Source organism: Osmerus eperlanus, chromosome 3 (assembly GCF_963692335.1).
Source record: "Osmerus eperlanus chromosome 3, fOsmEpe2.1, whole genome shotgun sequence".
Taxonomy (NCBI): Eukaryota; Metazoa; Chordata; class Actinopteri; order Osmeriformes; family Osmeridae; genus Osmerus; species Osmerus eperlanus.
The window spans coordinates 19,061,569-19,088,980 of record NC_085020.1 but is presented as its reverse complement, the minus strand read 5'-3'; the positions used below and the strand labels follow the sequence as shown (position 1 = coordinate 19,088,980).

General features: G+C 48.1%; 1 protein-coding gene across 1 annotated transcript; it reads right to left on the bottom strand.

Moving 5' to 3' along the window:
* Nucleotides 1-1,174: 1,174 nt before the first annotated feature.
* arhgap20 (Rho GTPase activating protein 20) lies at nucleotides 1,175-22,920 on the bottom strand. The gene is given in 17 exon segments (XM_062457689.1): nucleotides 1,175-1,783; nucleotides 1,785-2,226; nucleotides 2,228-2,912; nucleotides 3,783-3,897; nucleotides 6,107-6,296; nucleotides 7,004-7,113; nucleotides 7,223-7,387; nucleotides 7,515-7,696; nucleotides 9,239-9,418; nucleotides 9,532-9,598; nucleotides 9,743-9,820; nucleotides 9,947-10,031; nucleotides 10,491-10,532; nucleotides 11,203-11,352; nucleotides 12,355-12,525; nucleotides 20,339-20,424; nucleotides 22,574-22,920. Coding segments are annotated over 17 exon segments (3,309 nt in total). The 5' UTR covers nucleotides 22,673-22,920; the 3' UTR covers nucleotides 1,175-1,321.
* Between the last annotated feature and the right edge of the window lie 4,492 nt (nucleotides 22,921-27,412).

The window sequence follows — 27,412 nt, the reverse complement described above, 5'->3', positions numbered from 1 at the left end:
GCAGCCTCTGGGCCTCATGAGAATGAGCAGATGTGGTGAATACAGTCTGCTACTGACAGTTAACATGACTTCATGCTGATGTCCACAGACACAACACAATGCAGTGCATCTGCAGTCCTGCTGGGTTTTTGGTGTCATTGGGCTATGTTGGGCTATGTTGGGCGATGTTGAGTGATGTTGGGCTACATTGGGCTATGTTGGGTGATGTTGGGCTATGTTGGGCTATGTTGGGTGATGTTGGGCTACATTGGGCGATGTTGGGTGATGTTGGGCTACCTTGGGCTACATTGGGCTATGTTGGGTGATGTTGGGTGATGTTGGGCTACATTGGGCTACATTGGGCTATGTTGGGTGATGTTGGGCTACATTGGGCTATGTTGGGTGATGTTGGTCTATCCTCAGTCTAGTTGCTTATGGTGGGTTGCATTGGAGAATCGTAGGTCAAATTTGGTTAAGCTGGGCTGTGTTGGGTTACGTTGAGCTATGTTTGTATATGTTATGTTGGACTATGTTGGACTCTGTTGGGTAATGTTGCATTGGGTAAGGGTTGTTGTAAGTTCTGGCTTCAAACAAGATTAAGATACAAAGCAACTCTTGTTCATACCAAGACACTTTCACAAAAGCAACATTTATTATAGTCATGATAAGTTGTTTTCTGAAGCAATGGACATCCGATATACACAATATTCACATGGTGCGTTTGGTAGCAAATATACTTTTCTTAGACAGCAGCAGCAGGCATGTACAAAAATACACCTTAGATTTCTTAGAACTCATACAATACTATAACCAAGCAGATTCATAAATACATACAACCATACACAAGGAATACAAATCATTGGAGAAAGGTGATACATATATAAAGAAAATATATATAAAAACATATATCTTAAGAATATATAAAAATCATATATTTAATGAAATATTGGCAGCAATAATAATAAAACACATAATGTAATTAGACAATGTAAGTAAGAGACAACAGATATATTCTATAACATATTTAGGTGCTTTCACCCTCAAACATACATGTATAATGTACACACATGCCAACCCCTCTCTCTCTCTCTCTCTCTCTCTCTCTCTCTCTCTCTCTCTCTCTCTCTCTCTCTCTCTCTCTCTCTCTCTCTGTCTCTCTCTCTCTCTCTCTCTCTCTCTCTCTCTCTCATCTCTCTCTCTCTCTCTCTCTCTCTCTCTCTCTCTCTCTCACACACACACACAAACACACAAATTTGCACGCACATGAAAACATTCAACACCAGGATTCAAAAGGACTATATTTACTGCTCCAAAACCAAAAGTACTGTCATACAATGTCCGGTTACACATAAGACTCTTCGGCAAAGAATATTTGGTCAAAGTCGTCGACGCGAGGGTCGCTGCACCTCCGGCTCTGCCACTCCCTCTTCCCCTGGACGATGGCCAGTGCCACCTCTTGACTCTGACGATTGCACCCGTCTTCCTCCGCCTGGGAGGAAAAGTAGTCCCTAACAGCCCGCGTGGCGGAGGGAGACAGGCAAAAACGCGGCGTGGCGGCAACGTGCTGCGGCTCCACGTCGGACACTCTGAGTCCACTCTCCTGGAGCTGACCTTTGACCCTCCGGGTGCCCCGGGGCCTGTCCAGGGTGTGGCTGGAGGGGGGGGGCAGGTCAGAGGTGGTGCCCACGGGGTCAGAGGCCCGGCGAGGCAGTGTGAGCGTCTTGCATGCGCCGCCCTCCAGAACGGGCGTGAGGGAGTGGGACTTGTTCCTCTGGAGGACCAAGTTGGAGCTGCCCTGGCCGTTAGAACATACCCAGCGGGGGCTGAATGAGGTCACTTCCTGTCGATGAGGGCCCCTGGGACGTGTCACTTCCCGTGGGAGGCCTGTGAGCGCAGAACTGACCGTGGAGCCTCCGCAGGTCTCGCACGGTCAGCGGCTTCTCAGTGCCCCGGTAGACGGGCGAGCGGTTGTGTTGCAGCTGCAGCACCGCCTGCTGGTAGGAGGGGGGACTGCAGGGGGGCTTCCCCCTCCCCCCGCCCCCTGGCCCCTCCTCCACCTCCTCCAGCTGCCCGTTGCCAGGTTGCCGTAGAGACAGGCGGCGGTCTCCCTTGAGCAGGGTGTTGGGGTGTAGTCCGTGAGTGTGGGAGGACCGGGGGGGCTGGCCGGGCAAGGGCCAGTCTGGGGGAGCTTCCCTCTGGGGGGAGGATCCCTTGGGGGACAGGGGGGGGCCGCGGGGGAGTGGGGGGGGGCTCGAAAACTGGCAAAACACCATTAGCCATGTTGTCGGTGGAATACTGTGAGAAGGCAGAGTCTAAAGAGCTGAGGGAGGAGCCTGTGGGGGAGGTTGCCGGGGACGACAAGCTGGAACAGCTGGCGTCCAATCTCAGAGGGGGGGGCGGGGCATGCTTCTGCTTCCTCCGCCCATTGAGTCCTGTAACTCCTCCTTTTACTCCTTCTTCTTCTCCTCCACCTCCTCCTTCCTTCAACTGCAGCCCTCTCAGGCCCTGCTCCAGGAACACCTCCTCCTCCTCCTCCCCTTCCATGGCCCCATCGTAGCTGGCTTTACGAGACACTAGTCCATGCTTCTCTACGTGGACAGACAGCCCACAGGGGGCATGGCTTAGGGCAGGCTCTGAGCTCCGTCTCAGACGCCGCGGGCCTTGTGATTGGCTGCTGGCCTGGCGGGGGCGGGGCTGCCGGACAGCCGGGGTGAACTTCCTGGGTCTGGCCAGCGGGGGGAGCTGTAGGAGGTCGGGGTCAGGGTCAGGGTCGGGGTCACAGTCGCTCAGGGTGATGACGGAGTCTCGGCTGCGACGGCCGGGCGTGGTCTTGTCCCGGAGGGGCGGGGCCTGGTAGGGCGACTCGGGGTCCTCATTGAGCTCGTTCTCCAGACTGTCGTAGGACGAGTCGTTCATCTGGAAGGAGGAGGCATCTGTGGTGGGAGAGGGGGGAGGAGGGAAGAGTACAGTCAATATCACAGTGTCCTATCACCTTATTCATTTACATTTACATGTAGTCATTTAGCAGACGCTCTTATCCAGAGCGACTTACAGTAAGTACAGGGACATTCCCCCCGAGGCAAGTAGGGTGAAGTGCCTTGCCCAAGGACACAACGTCATTTTGCAGGGTGGGGAATCAAACCGGCAACCTTCTGATTACTAGCCCGATTCCCTAACCGCTCAGCCACCTGACTTACTCTTTTGAGTGTAAAGATATTACTGACTTCTTCATTACATAGTGAGAATATTCCAGATTTAATGTTTCACATTTGTCGTTCAATTTCTTCAGACACTCGCTGCTTTGTCGGGTGTGAAACCTTGAACAAGAACCTTGAATGAGACTGAAGCCCGTGTCCTGTCTGGCTGTGCTGCATGCAGCCTTTCACACAGTCTGTGGAGCCTCTGTGTACCTGGAGACCTTCCTAATCACTGCTGTCACACCAGGTCGCCGTGGTGACCCCGGCCAATCTCACACCCACACACTCACACAGCTTATACAGAGACGTGCCATGTACAGACTGAGAATACTTAACGCACAGACCACACACACACATAGGACCTTTGTAACCCTTGTGAAGAATGAACACACCGTTATGTTGTTCTACACGGTTTGGCCTCGAAGCTGAGACGTCTTATCTCTCCATTTTTTGTTCTCCCCACCCCCATGACACTTTTCCATACAAATCCCACTTACAAGAGCTGTATTATTCAAAGGAACGTTTCGTTTGGTACAGACTGTTTTAAAAACGGCATTGGTTTGACTGTCTGAATACAGGTGTGGGCGAGTTGCGTGCTGAACTCACCTGAACCCTGGTCACTGCTGCTGCTCTTCTGGGGGAAGCTTCCGAACAAGGAAGTGACATCATCGCCCAGCACCTGCCTGCAGTTCTGGATGAGGAAGCGGACCAGCTCACAGACCTGGGGTCAGATGATACAACCTGGTTAACACTCAGTCACAAAGACAACAACCAGTCCTGGGTTAGTGTGTGGCCCAGGGCATCTATATTAGGTTGATTTTTATATATTTGTAGCATTAGATATGTGTACATAATGTAACATATGATTATTAGGTCATAACATTTCACTGAGCTGTTGACAGCAGTCTGCAAGGTTTTAGAGATGCCTCATGTGCAAAAGTGCTAAACATTTGATGAGGAACTAAACAACCACTCAGAAAGCTAAGTGGTGTGTGCACAAATGTTGAAGAGAGATGAAACATCCACAAAACAGAAACAGTCAGTGCAGCTGACTTCAAGGCCAGCTAAACAAAGTTGGAGTCGTCTTCTCAGAAGTGTAACCTGTGGTAAGTTTTTCCTAAGTCCTCAGACGTGAGCGTTAGGGAGTCAGGTGGCTGAGCGGTGAGGGAATCGGGCTAGTAATCCGAAGTTTGCCAGTTCGATTCCCGGTCATGCCAACTGACGTTGTGTCCTTGGGCAAGGCACTTCACCCTACTTGCCTCGGGGGAATGTCCCTGTACTTACTGTAAGTCGCTCTGGATAAGAGCGTCTGCTAAATGACAAGCCGTGTTTGGGAGCGTGATGAATCTGCTGCCTCCTGTGTGCTTCCATGACGCCATGGAGACAGGCGAGAAACAAACAGTGGGCCTCTCTGTTTGTTGACCTCCGGCAGCGCCGGCCTCGCCCTCTGACTCTGTCTGGTCTGGGGCCTCCATCAGGCCTGGCTGATCAGGTGTCTGTCTGGAGTGTTCAGCTGTCTGGAGTGTTCAGCTGACTGGAGTGTTCAGGTGTCTAGAGTGTTCAGCTGACTGGAGTGTTCAGCTGTCTGGAGTGTTCAGGTGTCTGGAGTGTTCAGCTGACTGGAGTGTTCAGGTGTCTGGAATGTTCAGCTGACTGGAGTGTTCAGCTGTCTGGAGTGTTCAGGTGTCTGGAGTGTTCAGCTGACTGGAGTGTTCACGTGTCTGGAGTGTTCAGCTGACTGGAGTGTTCAGCTGTCTGGAGTGTTCAGGTGTCTGGAGTGTTCAGCTATCTGGAGTGATCAGGTGTCTGGAGTGTTCAGGTGTCTGGAGTCTTCAGCTGACTGGAGTGTTCAGGTGTCTGGAGTGTTCAGCTGACTGGAGTTATCAGGTGAATATGGACCAGTGGTCTTTGAATGTTCAACCACACACTTTGAGGTGATACACTCATGGGTTTTGGAGAGGAGCCCTTTTGGTTCATAGATAGGCACCCGTAGTAGCAGTGTGTGTGGGTGTATGTGTGTGTGTGTGTGCATGAGAGTGAGAAAGAGAGAGAGGTCTACTGCTTTCTCTGCCAACCCAACCCAGTCGCTACAGTGTTGTTTCCAACACAAATTTCCATATTTACTCCCAACTCCTAACACACTGAGGCTCTGTCCGGCCACAAGCGCCTGAATGAGCCAGTTGTTGGCGTCGCGGCGACGAAAGGAAGTGTCTGAGAGTGCTGCTTCCTGTGTCAAAACGAAGGTTCCATCTTGGAGAGCCAGCAATGGTCTGGCTGGGTGTCACTACAACCTGACCAAAAGGATGTGTGCACTGTGTACGGTTTAGAGGCTTCTAAATGTTGGTGTGCCAGTGTGCATGTGACCATGTATATCTTTTAGGCTTGTAAATATGTGCATGTGTGTAAAAGAGAGAGGAGGGCTTAGGCCTGTTTTTTGCACACAGGAATTCAGAGGAAATGCTTTGGATTTTTTCCCAGTGAAGCTCAACAGCACCAGGCCAGACCAGAAGCACACACACACACACACACACTAACACACACCAAATACATACATGTGAAATAGATTATAGGACAGACATAAGTGGACACACCCACACACAGAATGTGTGCATTTTAACAACGTGTCAAAAACAGAACATTGTAGACTTCTTGATTCATGCTTGGTTTTGAATGGCTGAATTTGTGGCCAATGGAGCAGAACTGAGTGTTTGGCCACATTGTCATGTGTCGCGCAGGAGTTAGCATGCTATGTTGCCGTGTCCGTTCACACATCTACACCATGTGTTTTAGCGCTACATCGCCCATGTCGCTGTCAAGCAGTTTTTGGCCATGTAAAAGCTGGAACCAAATGTTCAGCTTTGAAGTGTGTGTAAGTGTGTGTGTGTGTGCGTGTGTGTGTGTGTGTGTGCGTGCGTGTGTTTGTGTCTCACCTTCTTGGTGCCCTCCCCCTCCACCTGGGGGCTGGTGGGGGCCGGGGCCCAGAGCATGCTGGGAGCGATGCACACAGACAGGTTGAAGGCGTTCATCTGGTTTTCGTCTGCGTTGTCCTGGATGCAGTGGAGCACAGCCACCAGGTGACGGAGGAGCAGCAGATTCTGACTGGGGAGGAGCTGGACCAACCTGGGGGGGGGGGGATTAGGGAGAGAGGATGGGGGAGGAGGGAGAAAGGATGGGGGAGAGAGAGAGAGGATGGGGGAAGGAGAGAGAGAGGATGGGGGGATGAGAGAGAGAGGATGGTGGAGGAGAGAGAAAGGATGGGGGGAGAGAGAGAGAATGGGGACAAAAGATAGAGAGGATGGGGAGGAGAGAGAGAGAGGATTGGGGGAGGAGATAAAGTTAAAGTGAACCATGTTACAGCAGGGTGGTGTGTTTACATATCCTTCTGAGGGAATTTTCAGTCTCTGTGTTTCTCTTGTTCTATCTTGTTCCTTCCTGGCCAGAGAACAGGTAATGTATGTTCCTGTCATTAGATCCTCCATCTCTCTGTCTCTTCTGTCTATCTCTCTCTGCCCCTTACCTCCTACATAATGGGATTTGGCAACTGTACAACTGTGTGTATGTGTGTGTTTGTGTGCATATCTGTGTGTGTTTGTTTGTGTGTGTGTTTGCATGTGTGAGTGCCAATGTGTGTGTATGTGTGTGTGCCTGTGTATATGTGTGTGTGTGTGTGTGTGTGTATGTCTGTGTGTGTGTGAGTATTTGACAGTGTGTGTGTGTGTGTGTGAGTGTAAGTATTTGCCTGTGTGTGCGTGCATGTGTCTCTACCTGTATGTGTGTGTATGTGTGAGTGTTTGCCTGCCTGTGTGTGTGTGTGTTTGTGTGTGTACCTGTCGATGTCCTCTGTCCTCTCCTCGTCCTCCTCTCTCTCCATGGCTCTGACCCACTCCTCATACAGCTCCACACACAGCAAGCTGCCGGGAATGTTCCTCAGGTAGTCCTAGTAGAACACACACACACAGAACCGGTTTAAGCAATCCCCAATCCGGGCTGCACAAGAGCAGACTGTTCTTCAGCAGAGGGGAGGGGCGGAAGGTTCCAGGTCCTACCTTGAAGACGGCAGCGGTGACAAACACAGACTGGTGGGTGAGGGGCGTGTCCTTGTCCCCAGAGTCCAGCCTATCACGGAGCTCCCTGCACGCCTTGACCCCAGCAGAGCGGCGGAAGATGCCCCTGGTGTAGGGGCCCTCCTGGTACAGGACCACTAGCATGGCCTGGAGACACACACACACACACACACACACACACAGGCACACAAACGGAGAGTTGAACCATCATTCAAAATATTGTCAGGCAGGGTTACTTTACCTCAGAGTCAAACACAAACACACACGCACTCACCATGACGGGCTTGGGCAGGGTGAGCTCCGGGGTGCAGACGGAGGAGAGGCTCCGTCCGAACAGACGTCCCGGGGTGAGGGGGAAGGTGGGGGAGAGGGGCGGTCCGGCCAGTTGGGGGCTGGACCCCCTCCAGAAGGCCCAGTTGATAATGGACCTCTTCCTCTTGAAGGTCTTCTGGCCATCTGCAGGAAGCATAATTGATTCAGTGTGTGTTAGGAAAGGGGGGGGGGGGGGGGCGATGGGTCTGGAGCAGGAGGGGCTGGGGGGGGGGGGGATGGGTCTGGAGCAGGAGGGGTTTGGGGGGGGGAGATGGGTCTGGAGCAGGAGGGGTTGGGGGGGGGGAGATGGGTCTGGAGCAGGAGGGGTTGGGGGGGGGGAGATGGGTCTGGAGCAGGAGGGGTTGGGGGGGGGAGATGGGTCTGGAGCAGGAGGGGTTGGGGGGGGGGCTGTCTGGGGTGTGTGGGAGCACTCATCTCGAAAAACACGGCGTTCGTGTGTGACTGGGTGGCTCTTGTGCAGTGTAATTTGCCATAAGTGCCATGTCACAGTGTGTGCTGTGTGTGTTGAGCGGTTTCCGAGTGTTTGTTCAGCGTGTGTTGTGTGTGTGCGTGTATGTGTGTGCGTGTTGTGTGTGTGTGTGTGTTTTCTGATTGATAGCCCTGTGTACCCTATGTCTACATGCGTCCACTGGACACAGTGTTGCAGTCTTTAAGAACGTGGAGGAATGTAACAGAAGTCCTAAACATCTGGGGTGTAGCCTCCATAACTGCCTGGGGCTAGCATAGCTTTCCACTCTGTAAGAGCCTGGGGCTAGCATAGCTTTCCACTCTGTAAGAGCCTGGGGCTAGCATAGCTTTCCACTCTGTAAGAGCCTGGGGCTAGCGCTGAATACCAGCGGCCACGCTGACATTACATCACCACACAGTTTGGGCAGGGGAATGTTCTGAAGAGGGAGGGAGAGAGGGAGAGAAAGAGGAGGAGCCTCAGGCCTTGAAGGGACGGGGCCACCATACACACACGCACACACACACCCTAGTCAAGCTTTTTAGCATACACACACACACACAAGTGAAGCTTCATCAATGTACACACACCAGTGAAGCATGTTAGCATATCCACACTAGTGAAGCTTCATTATCATATCCACACTGGTGAAGCGTCATTATCATACACACACTGGTGAAGCAGGGTGGAGGGGCTTGGCATTGATGTAAACATCGAGAGTTATGTAAGAGGTTCATATGGAAACTGAGTGGTCAGGGGAGGCCGGAGGAGGCCGGGGGAGGCCGGGGGTTGGATGGGAGAGGCTGAGGGAGGATGGGAGAGGCCAGGGGGAGGATGGGAGAGGCCAGGGGGAGGATGGGAGAGGCCAGGGGGAGGATGGGGGACTGACCCTGGAAACCTCCTCCACTCGCCAGCCCTCTCCCACAAATCGGTTCCTTCTTTTTCCCTCTCCTCCGTTTTCCCTTTCCTACCCGCTTCTTTCTTTCCCCTGTTTGTCTTCTCTCGGTTCCACTTTCCTTTCCACAGACTCTCTCTCCCTTCGCTCCATCTGTCCCAGCAACACGTTTCCTGTCAACAGTATCTTCTGTCCTCTCTCATTCCACTCCCTCCCTCCCTCAACCTCTCTAGTCACTGTATATCGATCCCTCCTTTCTGCTTTGATGGCATAGGGGATTTCTGTTGGATGGTGTGGTAGAGAGGCGGGGGGGGGTGGGGTTTACCTGTAAAAGCAGCCTGGCCCTGGGTCACTCCGCTTGGCCTCAAGATGAACTGGCACTGGGTGTCTGGAGGGAGGCACTGGTCCAGCAGCAGCGCCCCCTGGATCTCTGGAGGAGTCCCTGCGTCCTTCCTACCTCCGTCCCTGATGTGACTCATCTTGATGCTGAAAGGGAACTCGTGGCCTGAACGGGGGGGGGGGGGGGGGGACAAGCAGGTTAAAAGTGTGCCTGAGGTGTCAGGAAAGGTCAGCTGACAGGAACAGGAAGTATACTGTGTATCTACGTGTTAGGCTCACCAATGAGAGGGTAGGGGGGGTCCTCCTTATTGGAGCTCACCCATAACTGGTGGTCTTTCACACAGCCCTGGAGAGAGGGAGAGGGGGGAGGGATGAGGGGAGGAAAGACGGAGGGAGGGTGGAGGAGAGAGAGACATTTATTTCTTACACGGTTCAAGTTCACTTTCCACCACAACACACATGCATACAATATAGACATATTAACACTCACCGAAATACCAAAGAGTTGCAAGGCCATACTGATCACCCCAGCTGTGGTGTCTGAATTACTCACTGCTAAAGTCTTGGCCTGGAACACAACAATGAGGAGCATTACAATAAAGAAAAACACACACACACACTAACACACACAGCATTAGACACTGACGGCATGAGACACGCACACACACACAGACACACACGCACACACACTTACATAAGCACAGTTCCCAACGTCCTTTGCAAATATCTTGATGGGGACGGTCTTGGGCTCGTCCCTTTCTTTCTCCTGGTTTATGCGGCTGAATGAAAGGGGGAGGAAGGAAGCCGGTTCACATCACATAGGTGGAAACTCTTTCTTTCACACACTCAAGCCTAAACACATCCCTCAGCTGTGTCCTGGAGATGAGTGGAGCAGAGCCAAGGACAACACAGTCCCACTGTTCGAGGGAGCTGGGGTAACACACACTCTGGTAGAGGGAGCTGGGGTAACACACACACACTGGTAGAGGGAGCTGGGGTAACACACACACTGTTCGACGGAGCTGGGGTAACACACACACTGTTCGAGTGAGCTAAGGGTAACACACACACTGTTCGAGGGAGCTGGGATAACACACACACTGTTCGAGGGAGCTGGGGTAACACACACACTGGTAGAGGGAGCTGGGGTAACACACACACTGGTAGAGGGAGCTGGGGTAACACACACACTGGTAGAGTTAGCTGGGACAACATGGCCGCCAGGTGTGGTTTCCTACCTGCTAATGAGAGACAGCCAGTTGTCCTTGTGTTCCACAGAGCTGCGGAGATAGAGCATAATCAGAGGAACTCAGAGGTGATAACCATCTCTCTTCTCATCTTGTCTTACATAAGAGTCCAGCAGGCTCTTCCACTGGTGGACTGCTACATTCCTGGTGTTGGGACAGCACTGGGTGTGTGTGTGTACTGACTATACTGTGTGTGTGTATGTGTGTTAGACCTATACTGTGTGTGGGTCTGTGTCAGGCATAAACTGTGTGTGTTTCAGGACTAATACTGTGAGTGAGAGTTTTAACTGGCCACAGCGAGCTGTGGTTGAGCTCAGGGGTTTTAGGCAGGAATATGTCTCTCTCTGCGGTGTGGAGGCTGCTGGACTGAAGACCATGCTGGGTGAATCTAGTTCCATAGAGTACAGTAGCAGCTGCTCTGAACACTCTGTACTCGGGGCTCTGGCAAACAGAGCTGGGAGAGGTGGGTGGGTTGAAGAGAGACCAGCAGGAGAGTAACAATGCCTTCCAAGCTAAACTCACTGTGTGTGTGTGTGTGTGTGTGTGTGTGTGTGTGTGTGTGTGTGTGTGTGTGTGTGTGTGTGTGTGTGTGTGTGCAAATATATAATATACTGTATATGTGTGTGTGTATATGTGTGTGTGTGTGTGTTTGCAAATATATAATGTACTGTATATGTTTGTGTGTGTGTGTGTGTTGGCATACCTGAATGTAGCCACACAGTTGAAGGTGGGCCACCCCATGACAAAGCTCCTCTCTGGGCTGGTCCTGCCCTCACACACCTCATCCAAACAGCCCGCTGTCCACATCTCACACACACGCACCTGCACCTTCAGCTTGAAGTGTGTGGATGACCTGCACAGACACCACGGTGGTGGGAGTGTGTTAGCCTGCGCAAATGTCACAGTATTCACACACAGACAAACACGCACACACACACACGCAGGTCATCCACAAACACAGTCAGGTACACAGACGTGCACACAAACAAGTACAAACACACGCACACACACATACATGAACACACACGCTGGAGGGGAGAGAGAGACGGAGGGAAGAAGGGAAGAAGGGAAGGAGAAAGGGGGGAGGAGTTAGGACAGAGGGCAGAGGACAGAGGAGAAAGGGGAGAGGGGAGAGGGGAGAGAGGGGAGAGGAGAGAGGGAGAGGGGAGAGGGGAGAGGGGAGAGGGAGAGAGGAGAGAGGAGAGAGGAGAGAGGGGAGAGGAGAGAGGAGAGAGGGGAGAGGGGAGAGGAGAGAGGGGAGAGGGGAGAGGAGAGAGGGGAGAGGAGAGAGGGGAGAGGAGAGAGGAGAGAGGAGAGAGGAGAGAGGAGAGAGGGGAGAGGAGAGAGGAGACAGGAGACAGGAGAGAGGAGAAAGGGGAGAGGAGAGAGGGGAGAGGAGAGAGGGGAGAGGAGAGAGGGGAGAGGGGAGAGGAGAGAGGAGAGAGGGGAGAGGGGAGAGGGGAGAGGGGAGAGGGGAGAGGGGTGGAGCTGTAATAAGTCCCCTGGAGACTGGTGGAGGAAGAGATGGAATGTAGCCTTTCCAACTCACACTCTTTCTCTTTCAGCTGGTCTCACTTCTTTCCCTTCTCTTTTCTGCCTCAGCGCTGAGTTCTGCCCCTGTGCTATCAATGTCACGTCAGTCTCCAGGTTCTCATCAATCTCTCTCTCTCTCTCCCTCTCTCCCTCTCTGTCTCGCTCCATACTGCAAAGAGAGATATCTCTCCACACTCTCCCTCTCATACAAACTCACGCACACACTAAAACACACAAACACACAAACATACAAACTCCATTCATGCTTTCATTCATGCAACTCCACAATCCCTCACACACACACACACACACACACACTGACTTGGCCTTGGCGATGAGCAGTGTGTCGGTGAAGAGGAGCAGATCTCTCTCCTGGGTCTGTAGGCCTGTCTTCAGCTGCACGTGGGCGTGGCCTAGGAAGGCCCTGGACGGAACCAGGAAGGACTGCACCAGAGGACACGCCTCCGGGCTGACCAGGGGCACGAAGTTCTCCCTGCATAAACACACGCACATGCAGATACACACACACACACATGCAGATACACACACACACACATGCAGATACACACACAGACACAGACACACATTAGGGACGTATTGACATTTCTTCAAACATATAAGAAAGAAATATGCATTGTTCAGAGTCATAAATGCACCCTTAGAATAACTGCATTGTGTGTGTGTATGCGTGTGTGTGTGTGTGAACTGAATAAGTTGTTAGTATTATGCACATTGTGTGAGAAAGGATTGACAGTACAATGGATTCAACTTCCGCAGAGTAGAACACACACACAAACACACCAAGTTCTGGTGTAATCCTGCATGTTCCTGTATCAGCAAGCCGTGGGCAAACTGAACCTGAGCTACACAGTGTGTGTGAGTGTGTGTGTGTGTATGGGTGTGGGTGTGTAAGTGTCCCTGTGTCTGTCTGTGTGTGTCTGTGTATGCATGTTTCTCATGAAACAGAGGAAGTAGTTTCAGTGGTTCCGTCCTGTTTACAGACCGCGAGAACCATGCTCAGATCACGCTGCAGATAAAATCTTTGCCCCTGACCCATCACACACACACACAGGCCCAATACACCCGCTCTGAGATGTCCCCTGTGAAGAACAGCCCATGTGCTTGTGTAATTAATTAGTTATGTAATACTGAAGTCATTCAGAGATCAGAGGTTGGTCTTAATGGCCTTCTCAGCTCGCTGCATCCACTCAAAGAGCCGAGGGGAGCCGGGAAAATCTATTTACCCAAGATAATGTGAGTCCGTCTGAGTCCTGGTGGACAGCCAGAGGAGGCGGGGTGGGCGTAGTCGAGACAGAGAGAGAGAGAGACAGACAGAGAGACACAGAGACACAGAGAGACAGAAGGGGAGAGAGAGAGAGACAGACAGAGAGACACAGAGACACAGAGAGACAGAAGGGGAGAGAGAGAGAGACAGAGAAAGAGAGAGACAGAGAGAGAGAGAGAGAGAGAGAGAGAGAGAGAGAGAGAGAGAGAGAGAGAGAGAGAGAGAGAGAGAGAGAGAGAGAGAGAGAGACAGTGAGATACAGAGAAAGACAGACAGACAAAGAGAGGCAGAGAGACACAGAGAGAGACAGAGAGAGAGAGAGAGAAGAGGGGCAAAGAGAGACTCTAACCTTCAGCCTCACCCGAGGGCCAACCTTAGATCCCTCGTGTGTCGTGGGTCTCCCCATGCTCATCACCTCAGCTGGTTCATACACACATGCCCAGGGAGAGAGGACCCCACACACAGCCAAACGCTCACCAATGTCTCTCTGCCTTCCTGCAGACAACCTCCTCCCTATTCAACTCCCATCCCGCCCTCTGAATGCTTGATTGACAGCTGAACCATCCATCCCAGAGGCTGATGGATGGCTGGCCGGCCAGTCCATTGTGTGTCATGTGATGTTGATAAATGGAGTGTGGAGCCCGGACCTGCGTATACACGGCAATCTTTGTTGCGGGGTCGTTGTGTGATGGGAGATGTTGACTTTACGAGCACAAAGGGGTCTGTTGATATCCTGAGCCAGCTCCACAACGCATGCTAATGTTCCAAGCGGGGAATATTGATGAGGCAGCGGATACCATATCTGTCTGGTCAGCCAATAGGATCGTTCAGCTGGTGTTACCACCTTCCTCAACAGGCGCCACAGTGGGATTTGTGTGTCTAAGTGAGTTGTGACAGGTTGAGATGACAGATTGACAGGATGAGGTGTGTGTGTGTGACAGTGTGAGGTGTGTGACAGGGTGAGGTGTGTGACAGGGTGAGGTGTGTGTGTGACAGGGTGAGGTGTGTGTGTGACAGGGTGAGGTGTGTGTGTGACAGGGTGAGGTGTGTGTGTGACAGGGTGAGGTGTGTGATGTGGATGCTGTGTTAAGATGAGGGTTCAGCTGTTCCAGTGGATGAGGACATCTGGAAGGAGACACCCCCAGAAGAGCTACAGCTGTCCTTCTGACAGCACACACACACTCACATATACAAACACACTGACACACACTCACATATACACACACTCAAACACACACACATACACACTCACATACACACATGTATGGGTATTCCTGAAACTCTGTCCCCTCCATATTCTCCCTTAACTCAGTGAGGTCATATACTGTCAAACCCCCAGGTTGACATGACACATCTTATATGTGTGGGTCCTTATTCTGGTTAAGATGTGTGTGTGTGTGTGTGTCTGTGTCTCACTTTGTAATTTACGAGCTGAACACCTACTTATATGTTTTCATTCACGATCAATTTGTCTGCACACGTCTACCCTGAACTCAAGCTCCTGACTCCTCTGAGGTGTACAAAAGGTTCAATGTTTTATGAGGACATTCACGGAGAGAAACAAATAACTGGTGGTTTAACAAGGCCTCAAGGGGAAGAGTGATATCTCATTAATCTGGAAGGCCTTATGCAACACCTGAACTTTGACAGGACAGTAAAACAAACGGTGTTTTTAAAGGAGATGATCCAAGCTCTCAGCCCTATTCTTGTGATCCTAGCAGCGAGTTGCATGTGCGCGTGTGTGTTGCTTCCCGCCTGTCTGGGTCGGGGGTCGGGGGGGGCTCACCAGAAGACAGACCCTCTCCTCATTCCTGACAAACACTGTCCAGACCAGACTCACTTTGAGAAGAGTGGCGATTGACAGCCCTGTGTGTGCGTGTGTGTTTGTGTGTGTGTGTGTGCGTGTGTGTGTGTGTGTGTGCGTGTGTGTGTGTGTGTGTGTGTGTGCGTGTGTGTCCACCGCTGGCAGCTCTCCACCAGGGCACCATGGTAACAGAACATGAAGATGTCTGTACACTTCAGCTCTCTCACTCTCCCTTTCCTTCCTCTTCTCTTGCCCTCATGTCATCTACAGTTTCATGGTCTGTCAACGGGCCCTCTCACACACACAACGTACATGGAGCACTGTGGACACAGAGCCAAGGCAGCTACGGATCAGATATAGAAGACAGGACAAGAGCTAGGTCAGATGTGGGAAAGAAGAGATAGAATGTGTACTGACATTGGATTTAGAGGAGCTAGCCCTGCTGATGTAGGACAGGAGAGCTAGCCCTGCTGATGTAGGACAGGAGAGCTAGCCCTGCTGATGTAGGACAGGAGAGCTAACCCTGCTGATGTAGGACAGGAGAGCTAGCCCTGCTGATGTAGGACAGGAGAGCTAACCCTGCTGATGTAGGACAGGAGAGCTAACCCTGCTGATGTAGGACAGGAGAGCTAACCCTGCTGATGTAGGACAGGAGAGCTAGCCCTGCTGATGTAGGACAGGAGAGCTAACCCTGCTGATGTAGGACAGGAGAGCTAACCCTGCTGATGTAGGACAGGAGAGCTAGCCCTGCTGATGTAGGACAGGAGAGCTAACCCTGCTGATGTAGGACAGGAGAGCTAACCCTGCTGATGTAGGACAGGAGAGCTAACCCTGCTGATGTAGGACAGGAGAGCTAGCCCTGCTGATGTAGGACAGGAGAGCTAACCCTGCTGATGTAGGACAGGAGAGCTAACCCTGCTGATGTAGGACAGGAGAGCTAGCCCTGCTGATGTAGGACAGGAGAGCTAACCCTGCTGATGTAGGACAGGAGAGCTAACCCTGCTGATGTAGGACAGGAGAGCTAACCCTGCTGATGTAGGACAGGAGAGCTAGCCCTGCTGATGTAGGACAGGAGAGCTAGCCCTGCTGATGTAGGACAGGAGAGCTAGCCCTGCTGATGTAGGACAGGAGAGCTAACCCTGCTGATGTAGGACAGGAGAGCTAGCCCTGCTGATGTAGGACAGGAGAGCTAGCCCTGCTGATGTAGGACAGGAGAGCTAACCCTGCTGATGTAGGACAGGAGAGCTAACCCTGCTGATGTAGGACAGGAGAGCTAACCCTGCTGATGTAGGACAGGAGAGCTAGCCCTGCTGATGTAGGACAGGAGAGCTAACCCTGCTGATGTAGGACAGGAGAGCTAGCCCTGCTGATGTAGGACAGGTTAAGAGGCTAGGTCAGACGTAGGGCAGGGGAAGCTCTACATCAGATGTAGTACGTGAAATTGTGTGATAGGACATCCATAACTCACAAAATAACATGTCCAGGCGCATTCTCCATATCAGGAAATGACTTGAGGATGACACACAGGACACACACTGCCACCAGCAGCCACATAGAACCAGGTCACATGCATGACTAAAAGGCAGGTTTTAATACAGTGCAACTTCCAAGTATTGATTTCACTACAGGGAATTTTACGGTCAGGGTGTGACAAAAGAACTGTTTTAGACTGTGACGCTGGGGCAGGGGTTAGGGGGAATTAGGTTACTTCTCTATGAGATGTGTTTGTGTGTGTGTATGTGTGTGTGTGTGTGTGTGTGTGTGTGTGTGTACGTGCGTGCGTGCTTGCAAGGTGTGATGCATGTGGCTGAGTAAAAGAAGTCTGTAAAAATAGTCTGATGGGAGATGTCACTTGTGGCAGGAAAAGAAAACGATAGCAGCATCAGTCTGTCTTCCAGGAACAGGAAAAGTAAACGACCGGAGGATCTTAGCTCAATACCTCCAGTAGAGAGAGTGTGCGAGAGAGAGAGAGAGAGAGAGAGAGAGAGAGAGAGAGAGAGAGAGAGAGAGAGAGAGAGAGAGAGAGAGAGAGAGAGAGAGAGAGAGAGAGAGGGAGAGAGAGAGAGAGAGAGAGAGAGAGAGAGAGAGAGAGAGAGAGAGAGAGAGAGAGAGAGGAGAGAGAGAGAGAGAGAGAGAGAGAGAGAGAGAAAGGATCTCTTTATATCATATCTCGGACAGGAGAGAAGTGGCCCATCGAAGAGCAGGGCGAACAGCGGACAGCCGCTCCTTGACTGAACACACAGCATCTTAAACATGTCAGGCATCTGCTTAACCTGCCTGTCAGTCTACCTGCCTACCTGTCTGCCTGCCTGCCTGCCTGCCTGCCTGCCTGCCTGCCTGTCTGTCTGTCTGTCTGCTTGCCTGCCTGTCTACCTGCCTGTCTGCCTGCCTGCCTGCCTGTCTGTCTGCGATTCTTGAGGATGCTGAATGTCTTTTACAGGAGGCTGTCTCAACGTGACTCAAACAGCTTCCTTCCGGTTTATCATTCAATCCTTCAAATTCTAATCTCCAATCGAGCCTGGACATGCCAACAAGCCTTGAAGAATTAAATGGAGTTGAGGTAACACTTTATAATAAGTCAACGCTTTTTGGCATTTACAAAGTGTTAACTAATAGTTAGTTAATCCTTTATAAAACATTTTGAAACATTAACAATACATTATTAAATAGTTAATAAGCGTATTATTAAACACTATGTTGATCATTAATAAACACTGTTAAAAATTATGCATTTTATTCATAATACAATTCATAAGGTGTTTGATAACTGCATTATCATACTTTATACACAGCTTGTTAATATAGTTGCAAACCAGTAGTTTAAAAGGTGTTAATGGTACATGAGCTGGTATAGAAAGCATTAGCAAATGGTGAACAAACCATTTACATTACCTTTATAAAGCATGAGTAAATAACTAACAACATATTTACTTATGTCTTTAATTAATGTATGCCAAGTCGAATACAGGATGTACACTATGCTTTGCAGATATCTTAACAACTATTTTATAAAGACTTACTAATGATGCAACTTCTGATTAGTAATGCAAGTTATAAAGCATTTACTAACTGTTAGTTAAGGCTTTTGCGTGACCTAATCTAAAGTGTGAACTATTTATGCCTTATTAAGCATTTATAGAAAGACTATAGGCCTATAGATGTTGTGTTTTTGTTTTTTAGAAGAAATAGCTGTTAATTTATTTACCTGGGTAATAAAATAGTATTTTATTTCCATTAAGAAGCAATACAGTAGAATTGGTATAAAAGTTGGTTACCCGAAGCTGTATTTTATTTTCCAAAAATGGCTGTAATAAACTGCAAATGTTTAGCTACTCCTCGACAGGTCTGCAAACGCCTTTGAAAGCAGAGATTTGTTAAAACGTTTGTTAACCGAGATCGTAGGTCGAGGTTTACAAACAAATCGTTTTAACAAATTGAGGCGACAAAGCGTTTGCTGACCTGTCGAAGAGTAAACATTTGGTTTCTTATATACTACAACAATACGTGGGAAGATCCCAAATCAAACACAGCGAATCTGGAGCAGACGCCATCTTGTCAGAGCAATCAGCTGCACTTGTACTGGTGACGTCACTACATCTCCAAGGCAACATATCAACAACTCTTTTGAGAACGTCTTCTGAACCAATAAGAACAGCATATTGGTTCAATTGCAACAACAGTACGAGCGTTCTGATTGGCTAGTCATGGGTAGCCGCGTATTAAGTCTATATATATCTATGCGCGTATTGACCTCATCTGCGGTCTGATACGTATTCTTATTGCCCTCCGCTGATGTCATCTTCAAAATGAGCGAGATCGAGGAGTTTTACTATCCAGATGACAATGAAGACATCAACAGCGACGAGGAAATTCTTAACTTTCTAAAAGAGCAGAAAAGTGTGAACACAGAGAGATAAACGACAAGCGCTATAGGCAGATTGCTAGGTTTGGTTGCTCAGATTTCAGATTGGTTGCTAGGTGCTAACACCTGAAACACACCGTGAGAAGACGAGTAGAGCTGAACAAAACGACATGTTTTAAATGAAAAGAGCTAAAAATGCCATATAATAAACAACTTACTAACCTCGACCGTTCAGTCATGCCGGGAAATATCAAACTGAGGTTTTAACGTATCGACCGCTGTCACTCTCGGCTAGTAGAGCTAAGTAGTTAGTAAGACACATGCCTGTCATTACTTCAATAAAATAGTAATTTTGTGTATCACATTGTGTTGTGTCTGTTTCCTTTTGAGAAACGTATGTTCAGCCTTTGTGAATGTGAGGTTCGAGAATGGACAAGAATACCTTAATAAATAACTTATAAATGTTTAATAAGGCAGAGATAGTTCACACTTTAGATTAGGTCACGCAAAAGCCTTAACTAACAGTTAGTAAATGCTTTATAACTTGCATTACTAATCACAAGTTGCATCATTAGTAAGTGTTTATAAAATAGTTGTTAGATACCTTTGTGAATGTGAGGTTTGAGAATGGACAAGAATACCTTAATAAATAACACAAAAGCCTTAACTAACAGTTAGTAAATGCTTTATAACTTGCATTACTAATCACAAGTTGCATCATTAGTAAGTGTTTATAAAATAGTTGTTAAGACATCTGCTAAGTATTAGTGTACATCATGTATTCGACTTGGCGTACATTAATTAAAGACATAAGTTAATATGTTGTTAGTTATTTACTCATGCTTTGTAAAGGTAATGTAAATGGTTTGTTCACCATTTGCTAATGCTTTCTATACCAGCTCATGTACCATTAACAGATTATAAACTACTGGTTTGCAACTATATTAACAAGCTGTCTATAAAGTATGGTAATGCAGTTATCAAACACCTTATGAATTGTATTATGAATAAAATGCATAATGTTTAACAGTGTTTATTAATGATTAACATAGCATTTAATAATAAGCTTATTAACTATTTAATAATGTATTGTTAATGTTTCAAAATGTGTTATAAAGGGTTAACTACCTATTAGTTAACACTTTGTAAATGCCAAAAAGCGTTGACTTATTATAAAGTGTTACCGGAGTTGAAATACAAATGAACAGACTGGAATAGAACCTAACAGAATTGAGTTAAAGACCCTGAAAAGGCTTCCGGACAATGGGACCGCACATTCTTCACTCCACCGTAGTCTGTGACTTAAACAGCAGCAAACCTTGTTGAATGATGGCCTGTGATTGGCCGGCACGTACCTGGATGTGCTTCTGGATTTGGTAAGTGCTTTGCTGATGACCAATGAAGGAGCAGACTGCCTGCGCTGGGCCAAGGTCTTCATCTTCTGTAGGGGCAGAGAGGTCATGTGTCAGACAGAGTGCTCAGTCAGGTCCAGGAGAGAGGATAGTACAGTAATACACAGGCTCTGAGGAGGATTAGCTCATGTTTAAAAGAGGGATACAGGATGAATGAGACCGATTTAGACACTGTAAGTGTGTGTGTGTGTGTGTGTGTGTGTTTGAGGGAGAGGGGGCAGAGAGAACAAGAAAGAGAAAACGAGAAAACTAGTCAAATAGAAAGAGAAAAGATACTGGAGTCAAATGTAAAGTGAGAGAGAAAGATAAAGCATGAATGAGTCCAACATAAAGTGAGGGAAAGAATGGGAGGTAGAGAGACATAAAGAGAGATAGGACTGAGGTGGAGAGAGAATGGTATGTAGCTAAAAGTTGCTCAATGTTTGTCATCTCTACATGCTCCGAGAAAAATCACAATCTTGCAATGTCAGGAATTTCAACAGGGCTGCCACAGGTATTTCATTTAACCGTAATCTATTTAGTCACCTAGGGCATGTGGGTTGTAAAACTGTCTCTGCTCAGGGTAAAATACTGTATGTCACCCCTTAACTGGGAGACAGCCATTACAGAAACATGACATCCTCAAATCTAATAACAGCAGCTTCATAACCTTGTCTGAAAGAGCCTTTTCAGAGGGAACATCCCATCCTTCTATAGTCCTATATGGGGAACTGAATTACAGAGAATAACGTTTAACTGTGGAATGCATACTGTACACTGCAATCAGTGTAACTTGAACTGCAGCTATGACGTTGGTTTGTGCAGAGCGGCGTCTTGAAATCAATCTACAAAAACATCTGCAAATCTACATTTGCAGTCAGAAGGATGTGTAACCAATAACTTTAGATCTTTATTTGCAAATCCCCCGAGAACGGTTTAGAATCGTTGTCCAAAGATGCAGCTGAGCTATCTGTGACATTCACATACATATTTATCTTTATCTGGTAGCTAATCTGGTAGAAAATAGCTCAGATGAATTCTATCTTTCAGCAATGTTTTTATACAGGAAAAATACTGTTGCGCAACATTGGTTTTCCAATGACCTCATCCATTTAGGTAGTTACACATTCTAAACACAAGTGCAAAGGGGGCGCTGTTCCCTCTTATTTCTGTAAATTGATCTAGACATTACGGGCTTCCCTTCCCCAGATGATCAGTGAATGCAGTCGCGTGTTCGTGACTGACATTTCCTCTTTACCAACACGGTTGAAAATGAGGAATTAAAGGTAATAAATTGACAGGCAGCCGTAGATATAGGCAATCTTTCTGGCCATACCTTTTGAACTGATAAAAATCACAAAGAAGCATCACACGTCTTTTTAAAATTAGATTTATGATGCGATGTGGATCATGAAGAAGGCTGACAACTCATTGAGTCACTTCGGGCACAACATGACGCGTCTGGCTATTTCAAGTGCTGTCTGTTTCCAGGTTGACTTGTGGACCAAGCAGCGACTGAAATATCACATTTTGAAAAGGAAGTTTTGCATGACATTGTTCAAATGAACTGTGTTGCATTTTATATTAACATGAATCACAGTTATGATAAACTTGCCAAGGGCGCTCCACATCACAACTGTCCTTTTGATTAAACTTAACGCGCACGCAAACATTTCTTCTTCATAATGGGTGAATTAATTATTACTAACGTGTAGAATTATTGCTTTAACGTGTAAACAAAACTATTAATGTATCAATGTTTAGGGGTGTTCACATTAAACTTAGACATAGTCATAAATTGTTCTAAACAGACTATAGTCATGGTGGTTATGAGGTTATTTCTCAGCTTGTAGAAACATCTTAGTATTCTAGGTGGTGAAGGTCTTCCATAGACCCAGAGTACACCAGAGGAGCCTTAACCCAGGCACAAACTGGCTGCTCCTGGCAGCTCCAGAGCTGAGCTTTTTCGAGCACAATTTCTTTGAAGCATGGTCATCAAGCATGACCCATAGTTTATATGGGCCCACACCCTGTCAGTGCAGAGCAGTAGGGGAACTTTATAGCTAACAGAAATACATCAAGGTCCACAGAGACAGACAAAGGAGTAACGCGCTGCGCACGAGCCGGGATGGCACGCGCGCCTGAACGCAACCCATCACCTCAAACTGTCCAGACAGACGTCATATAAACTATAGATACCTTTTTGCTTTCGGGGACTGCGCACACCTTGCTCTCCCCTGTCAAAGACCCGGACCGGTTCGGTCCCAAAGTTGCCAGTTGTGGGGACATGTTTTCCATGAAGGCTTGTATATCCGCGCGTAGATCGCTCAGAGCGCACGTATTCCCATCGTATCCTATGTTATCCTGCGACTGGGCCAAATGAATGAGTCGAAAAAAACATTTTGAAATCCATTATTAGAAAAATAAAGTCAGGAGACAGGTTGACAACTAAACGAGACGTGTTCACTGGACTATACGTGGAACGAGCTGAAGTCATAGAAGTCAACACTTTGAACACTGGTTGCGGGGCATCCTCTCTCGCTTCTCCCTACACTCGGTCTGAGGACTTGTCACTGTTTCGACTGCTTCGACCATGTGTGTGTTTCGCTGTATGGACGAGGTCCTAGCGCCGCCGCTTTTGCGAAAACGTTAAATTATCACTAACTAACTGTTCTTAGACCGACATAGAAAACATTTAGCAGACCAGGTTGAGGAATGTGTGTTGCATGCCTGCAATAACAAGACTTTGCAGAAAGGAATTTCTAAGTTTTATTCCCCAACCAAGTCACCTGTAGGCTATTAGGCCTATTTTTTTTTTCCAAAGGGGTTTTGATTTATTTTTAAAATAAACACATATAAAACTACATCTGAGTTTGAAGAACCTTGAAATAAACACATATCTCGGATTACCATACTTTATTCGGACATAATTTGGCGACGTTTACAAATTAAATCCAGCTACCTTAAGAAAAACAATAACAATTGCCCATGTGTAAACATAAATCGTGTTGTTTATGACCATTTCAAGTAGGCCTGTGGAAAAAACATCATGATGTTGAATTTAAGAGATACTTTAGGTGCTACCAGTCAGTCAGGTATGTGAGGATTGCAGAGCATCTACCTCGCTGTCTCCCCTCACAACACGGCACGCGACAGGGTGATAAGGCCTGATAGCGTGAGTTCAGTTCTTTACTTTGATCACGTCACGAGTCGTGGCGGCGAATAGGGCCTATGCTTCAAGATAACTTTAAACTGGACAAATAGCCTATGACACTCACTGATCAAATAGCCTATAAACAATTCGTGTTTGTTACCACAGCAAAATTATAGCAGTGTATTGTGTCGGAAATGACAGTTAAAAATGAAATTTTCCTAAATGAAGTAACCTATGTGTTTTTTTCCCCGAACTTCCCCAAATAGCCAGTTTGGTTGGCTCAACCGAAACAACACGGGCCGGGTGTGACTGAAATGCGGTTGTAGTCGCCGGTGTCTGACCATGTTGAGCTCTGGAATGCCTTTCCCTCTTTTCCACACAGCCCGTTTAAATCAGGCAGCAAACAATCTGCGCTTCAATGAATATGAGCTGCCTGCTTGACTAACCAACGGCTGTTCCTGGAGAGATCTTCGAGCCGACTAGAGCCAATAAGTAGTAATAACTTGTCGTGGTCCTCGTCCGTCCCTGCTCCAAGTCATGTGCAAGTAAGTTTAATAGCATTAGGTATTCTCCCCTGAAAGAAAATGAATCAATATGGATTTTTCAACATGGATATTTGACATTTACTGAGTGTGTCAGAAAGCCCATATTCTTGGTCCCACCTACAATCTGAATGCATAAACAGAGAAGGTATTGAAGTAAACAATCACCTACAAAAAGTACAAGAGAAAAAAAAACATTATTGTCAAAAGTCCCGATGACTGACATTGCTGCACATCAGACATTGTAAATGTATATCTATTTATTACCTTATCAGATGCACATCATTTACCCTAACCCTTATATCTATCGAAAAAATCTAACTAAATCAAAAAATGAAACTAAGAATACACACACACATACCCAAATAGACACACACACAACCACACCCAGTGGGAGCATTTGTGAGGCCAGGCTGGTGGAGGGGGGATGAGAGGGTTAGGAAGATATGGTGAAGCAGGAGACACTGTTGCTATGGAGACACTGCAGGGACACTGTTGCTATGGAGACACTGTTGCTATGGAGACACTGCTGGGACACTGTTGCTGTGAAGACACTGCAGGGACATTGCCTCAATGGAGACACTGCTGCTATGGGAACCTTGCATTTTAGCAAACGTCCACGTAGCTGCCCCAAAAATAGGAGCCGCTGCTCTCCTCCTCCTCTCTTCATCCTTTCCTCCTTCCCCTGTCCTTATATCCTCGCCACGACTGTGAAGCCCACAGGGGCAAAGACAAGGGTCACAAGATCTGTCTCTTCCACAGTCCTGTCTGTGTCTGTATCCGAGTCATGTCAGTCTAAACACTCTTAGGATAGGTGGTACCTGAACACTGTTTGAAAGACTTGATGAGGAACACAGAGACAAATGCAGAGACGAAACATAAATGCAACAACTGTTGGTGAAGCCAGTGTTAATATTATCGTCTGAGAGAGAGAAAAATGGAGAGAAACGAAGAGGGAGGAACAAGGGTCGTAAGACAGAGAGAGAGACAGACAGAGAGACAGACAGAGAGACAGACAGAGAGACGGACAGAGAGACAGACCAGTTAGAGCAGAGAAACACAATCGAGGGAGTCAGAAAGGAGACCTTTTTACTCAGAGACATTGCTGTTAAAAAGGCCCCTCTTTACGGAGGCTTTGTTTGTTTACACTGAACCACACTAAGGCAGCGTAAGGCCGCTCCATGTGTGATTCTGACGTTGGCCTCTATGTGTAGTCCTGCTATGCCAGCTCTCCCTTTTACACAGACGTCTGTTTGGCTCTGTGACTACCTCTGTGGCCGCGTTAATGCCGGGGCAATGATGACCCCCAATTCCGTGTTTGTACCTTTTATTCAGTACTGCGAGGCAGCATAAAGGCACAACATCCCTGACTCAAACAGGCTGTGGGAAAAGGGGCTAGAGTTAGCCTGTCTGTTCTGTTGTGGACACCCCCCTCCACACACACACTCTCTTACGCACACACACATACACATAGACCCCCATGCTAATCTGATTAGCCGGCCTATCTACAGAGCTGGGTATTTTAATCACTCACCATGGCTGAGGGTAGACTGTGAGTATGTGTGTGTGTGTGTTTGTATGTGATATGTGGATGAGACTAACTGCTGTGAGGATGTGGTGTTCCAATGGTAGTCTGCTGTCTCTACTCGCAACTCAGACCAGATCAGGACCAGGACCAGGACCAGGACCAGACCAGACTAGACTAAAGCAGACTAGAGCAGACCAGACCATAAGACAATCCAGGCCAGGACCAGACCAGGACCAGACCAGGACCAGGACCAGGACCCGATCAAGAATAGATCTGACCAGGACCAGGAATACACCAGAACCAGATCAGTGTGTGTGTGTGTTGCTATCAGGGTCAAAGGGTTCATATCAGCCTCTTAGGGGTCAGAGGTCAAGCGCCTTGCCCTGCATTCCATCTGAGGTCAGCATTATTAGAGGAAGGTCATGGGCCAGTGAATCCTATGTGTGGACATGTTAGGGACTTAGGGATGTGTAGTCACTGTCCAAGAGGTAAGATACAGTTCTTCAGAAGTCTTTACACACTCAAGCTAAAAACTCTCATATTCTACAAACACACACACAAACAACAGAGGTGGTGAGTGACAGTTCAGAGGAGGTTAAGTGTCCGGAGGTGTTCAACCGAGCTACCTCCTCCTCAAGACAGGAAACTGCTTGAGCTTATTGTCATGGCAACGTGGTCATGCTATGCCATCTTAGATAACTCAACCATCACTCTCTGCTTGCGCTCTGGTTCATCCCGGCGAGCAGGCGTTGCCGTGACAACGCATAAGGTGACCAGGGGTCAGGCCAGGTTCTCGTGAACTTGATACGAGTCAGACCAGGCGCCAGCTAACTGGAGGGCACATTTAGCTCACACCATTAGCATAGTTTGTGGAAACATAAACTAGAAATGTTAAAAAACGATGTTAAAAATGTATATGCAGGACATACTGGAGACGTAAGGTTTACATTGGTGAGTGGAATGGTGAGTGTAAACATGGCTGTCAACAGAGGCCATAGAGAGCTGTAATCAAGCAAAGCCTTCCTTCATTGCGGCTTAGTTAACCAGCGAGGGTGGGGTCTGGATACTATTAAAAGATGTGTGTGTGTGTGTGTGGAAGTGAGTGTGTGTGTGCGAGAGAGAGAAAGTAAGAGTGTACATGTGTGTGTACTTGCGTGTGTGTGTGCACATGTGAGAGTGTGTGCATGTGTGAAATTGAGTATGTGTGAGAGTGTGTGTGTGTGTGTGTGTGAGAGTGCGTGTGTGTGTGAGAGTGTGTGAGTGTGTGTGAGAGTGTGTGAGTGTGTGTGAGAGTGTGTGAGTGTGTGTGTGTGAGAGTGTGTGTGTGTGAGAGTGTGTGTGAGAGTGTGTGTGTGTGTGAGAGTGTGTGTGTGTGTGTGTGTGTGAGAGAGAGTGTGTGTGCATGTGTGTGCTTTAATGAATGTCCTCAGACAGTCTTCCTCTCCAGTGACAGAAATAAGTCAGGACCAGAATTACTACGTTCACAATTTTCCATCATCCGCCCCACAACCAAACTCCTATTTCCCTACACGCACACACAAACACACAGGCACACACACACACAGGGTTCTTCTATCTTTAGTAGAGAGTATATCCTGCTTCCAGAAACTTCACCCTTACAGTGAAATCCTCCCTTTGTGGCAGATAACTCAGGGGTCTGAATGCTTGTTTACACCATCTCAGTACACTATGTTGTTGTGTGACATGCTTGTGCTGACCTGCTTATTCTGCAGATCATGTAAAATGTGTGAATGCAGCCCTATCCTGGTCCAGGTGGATCAACAGGCCACTCGGAATAGTATATTATAAGGTCA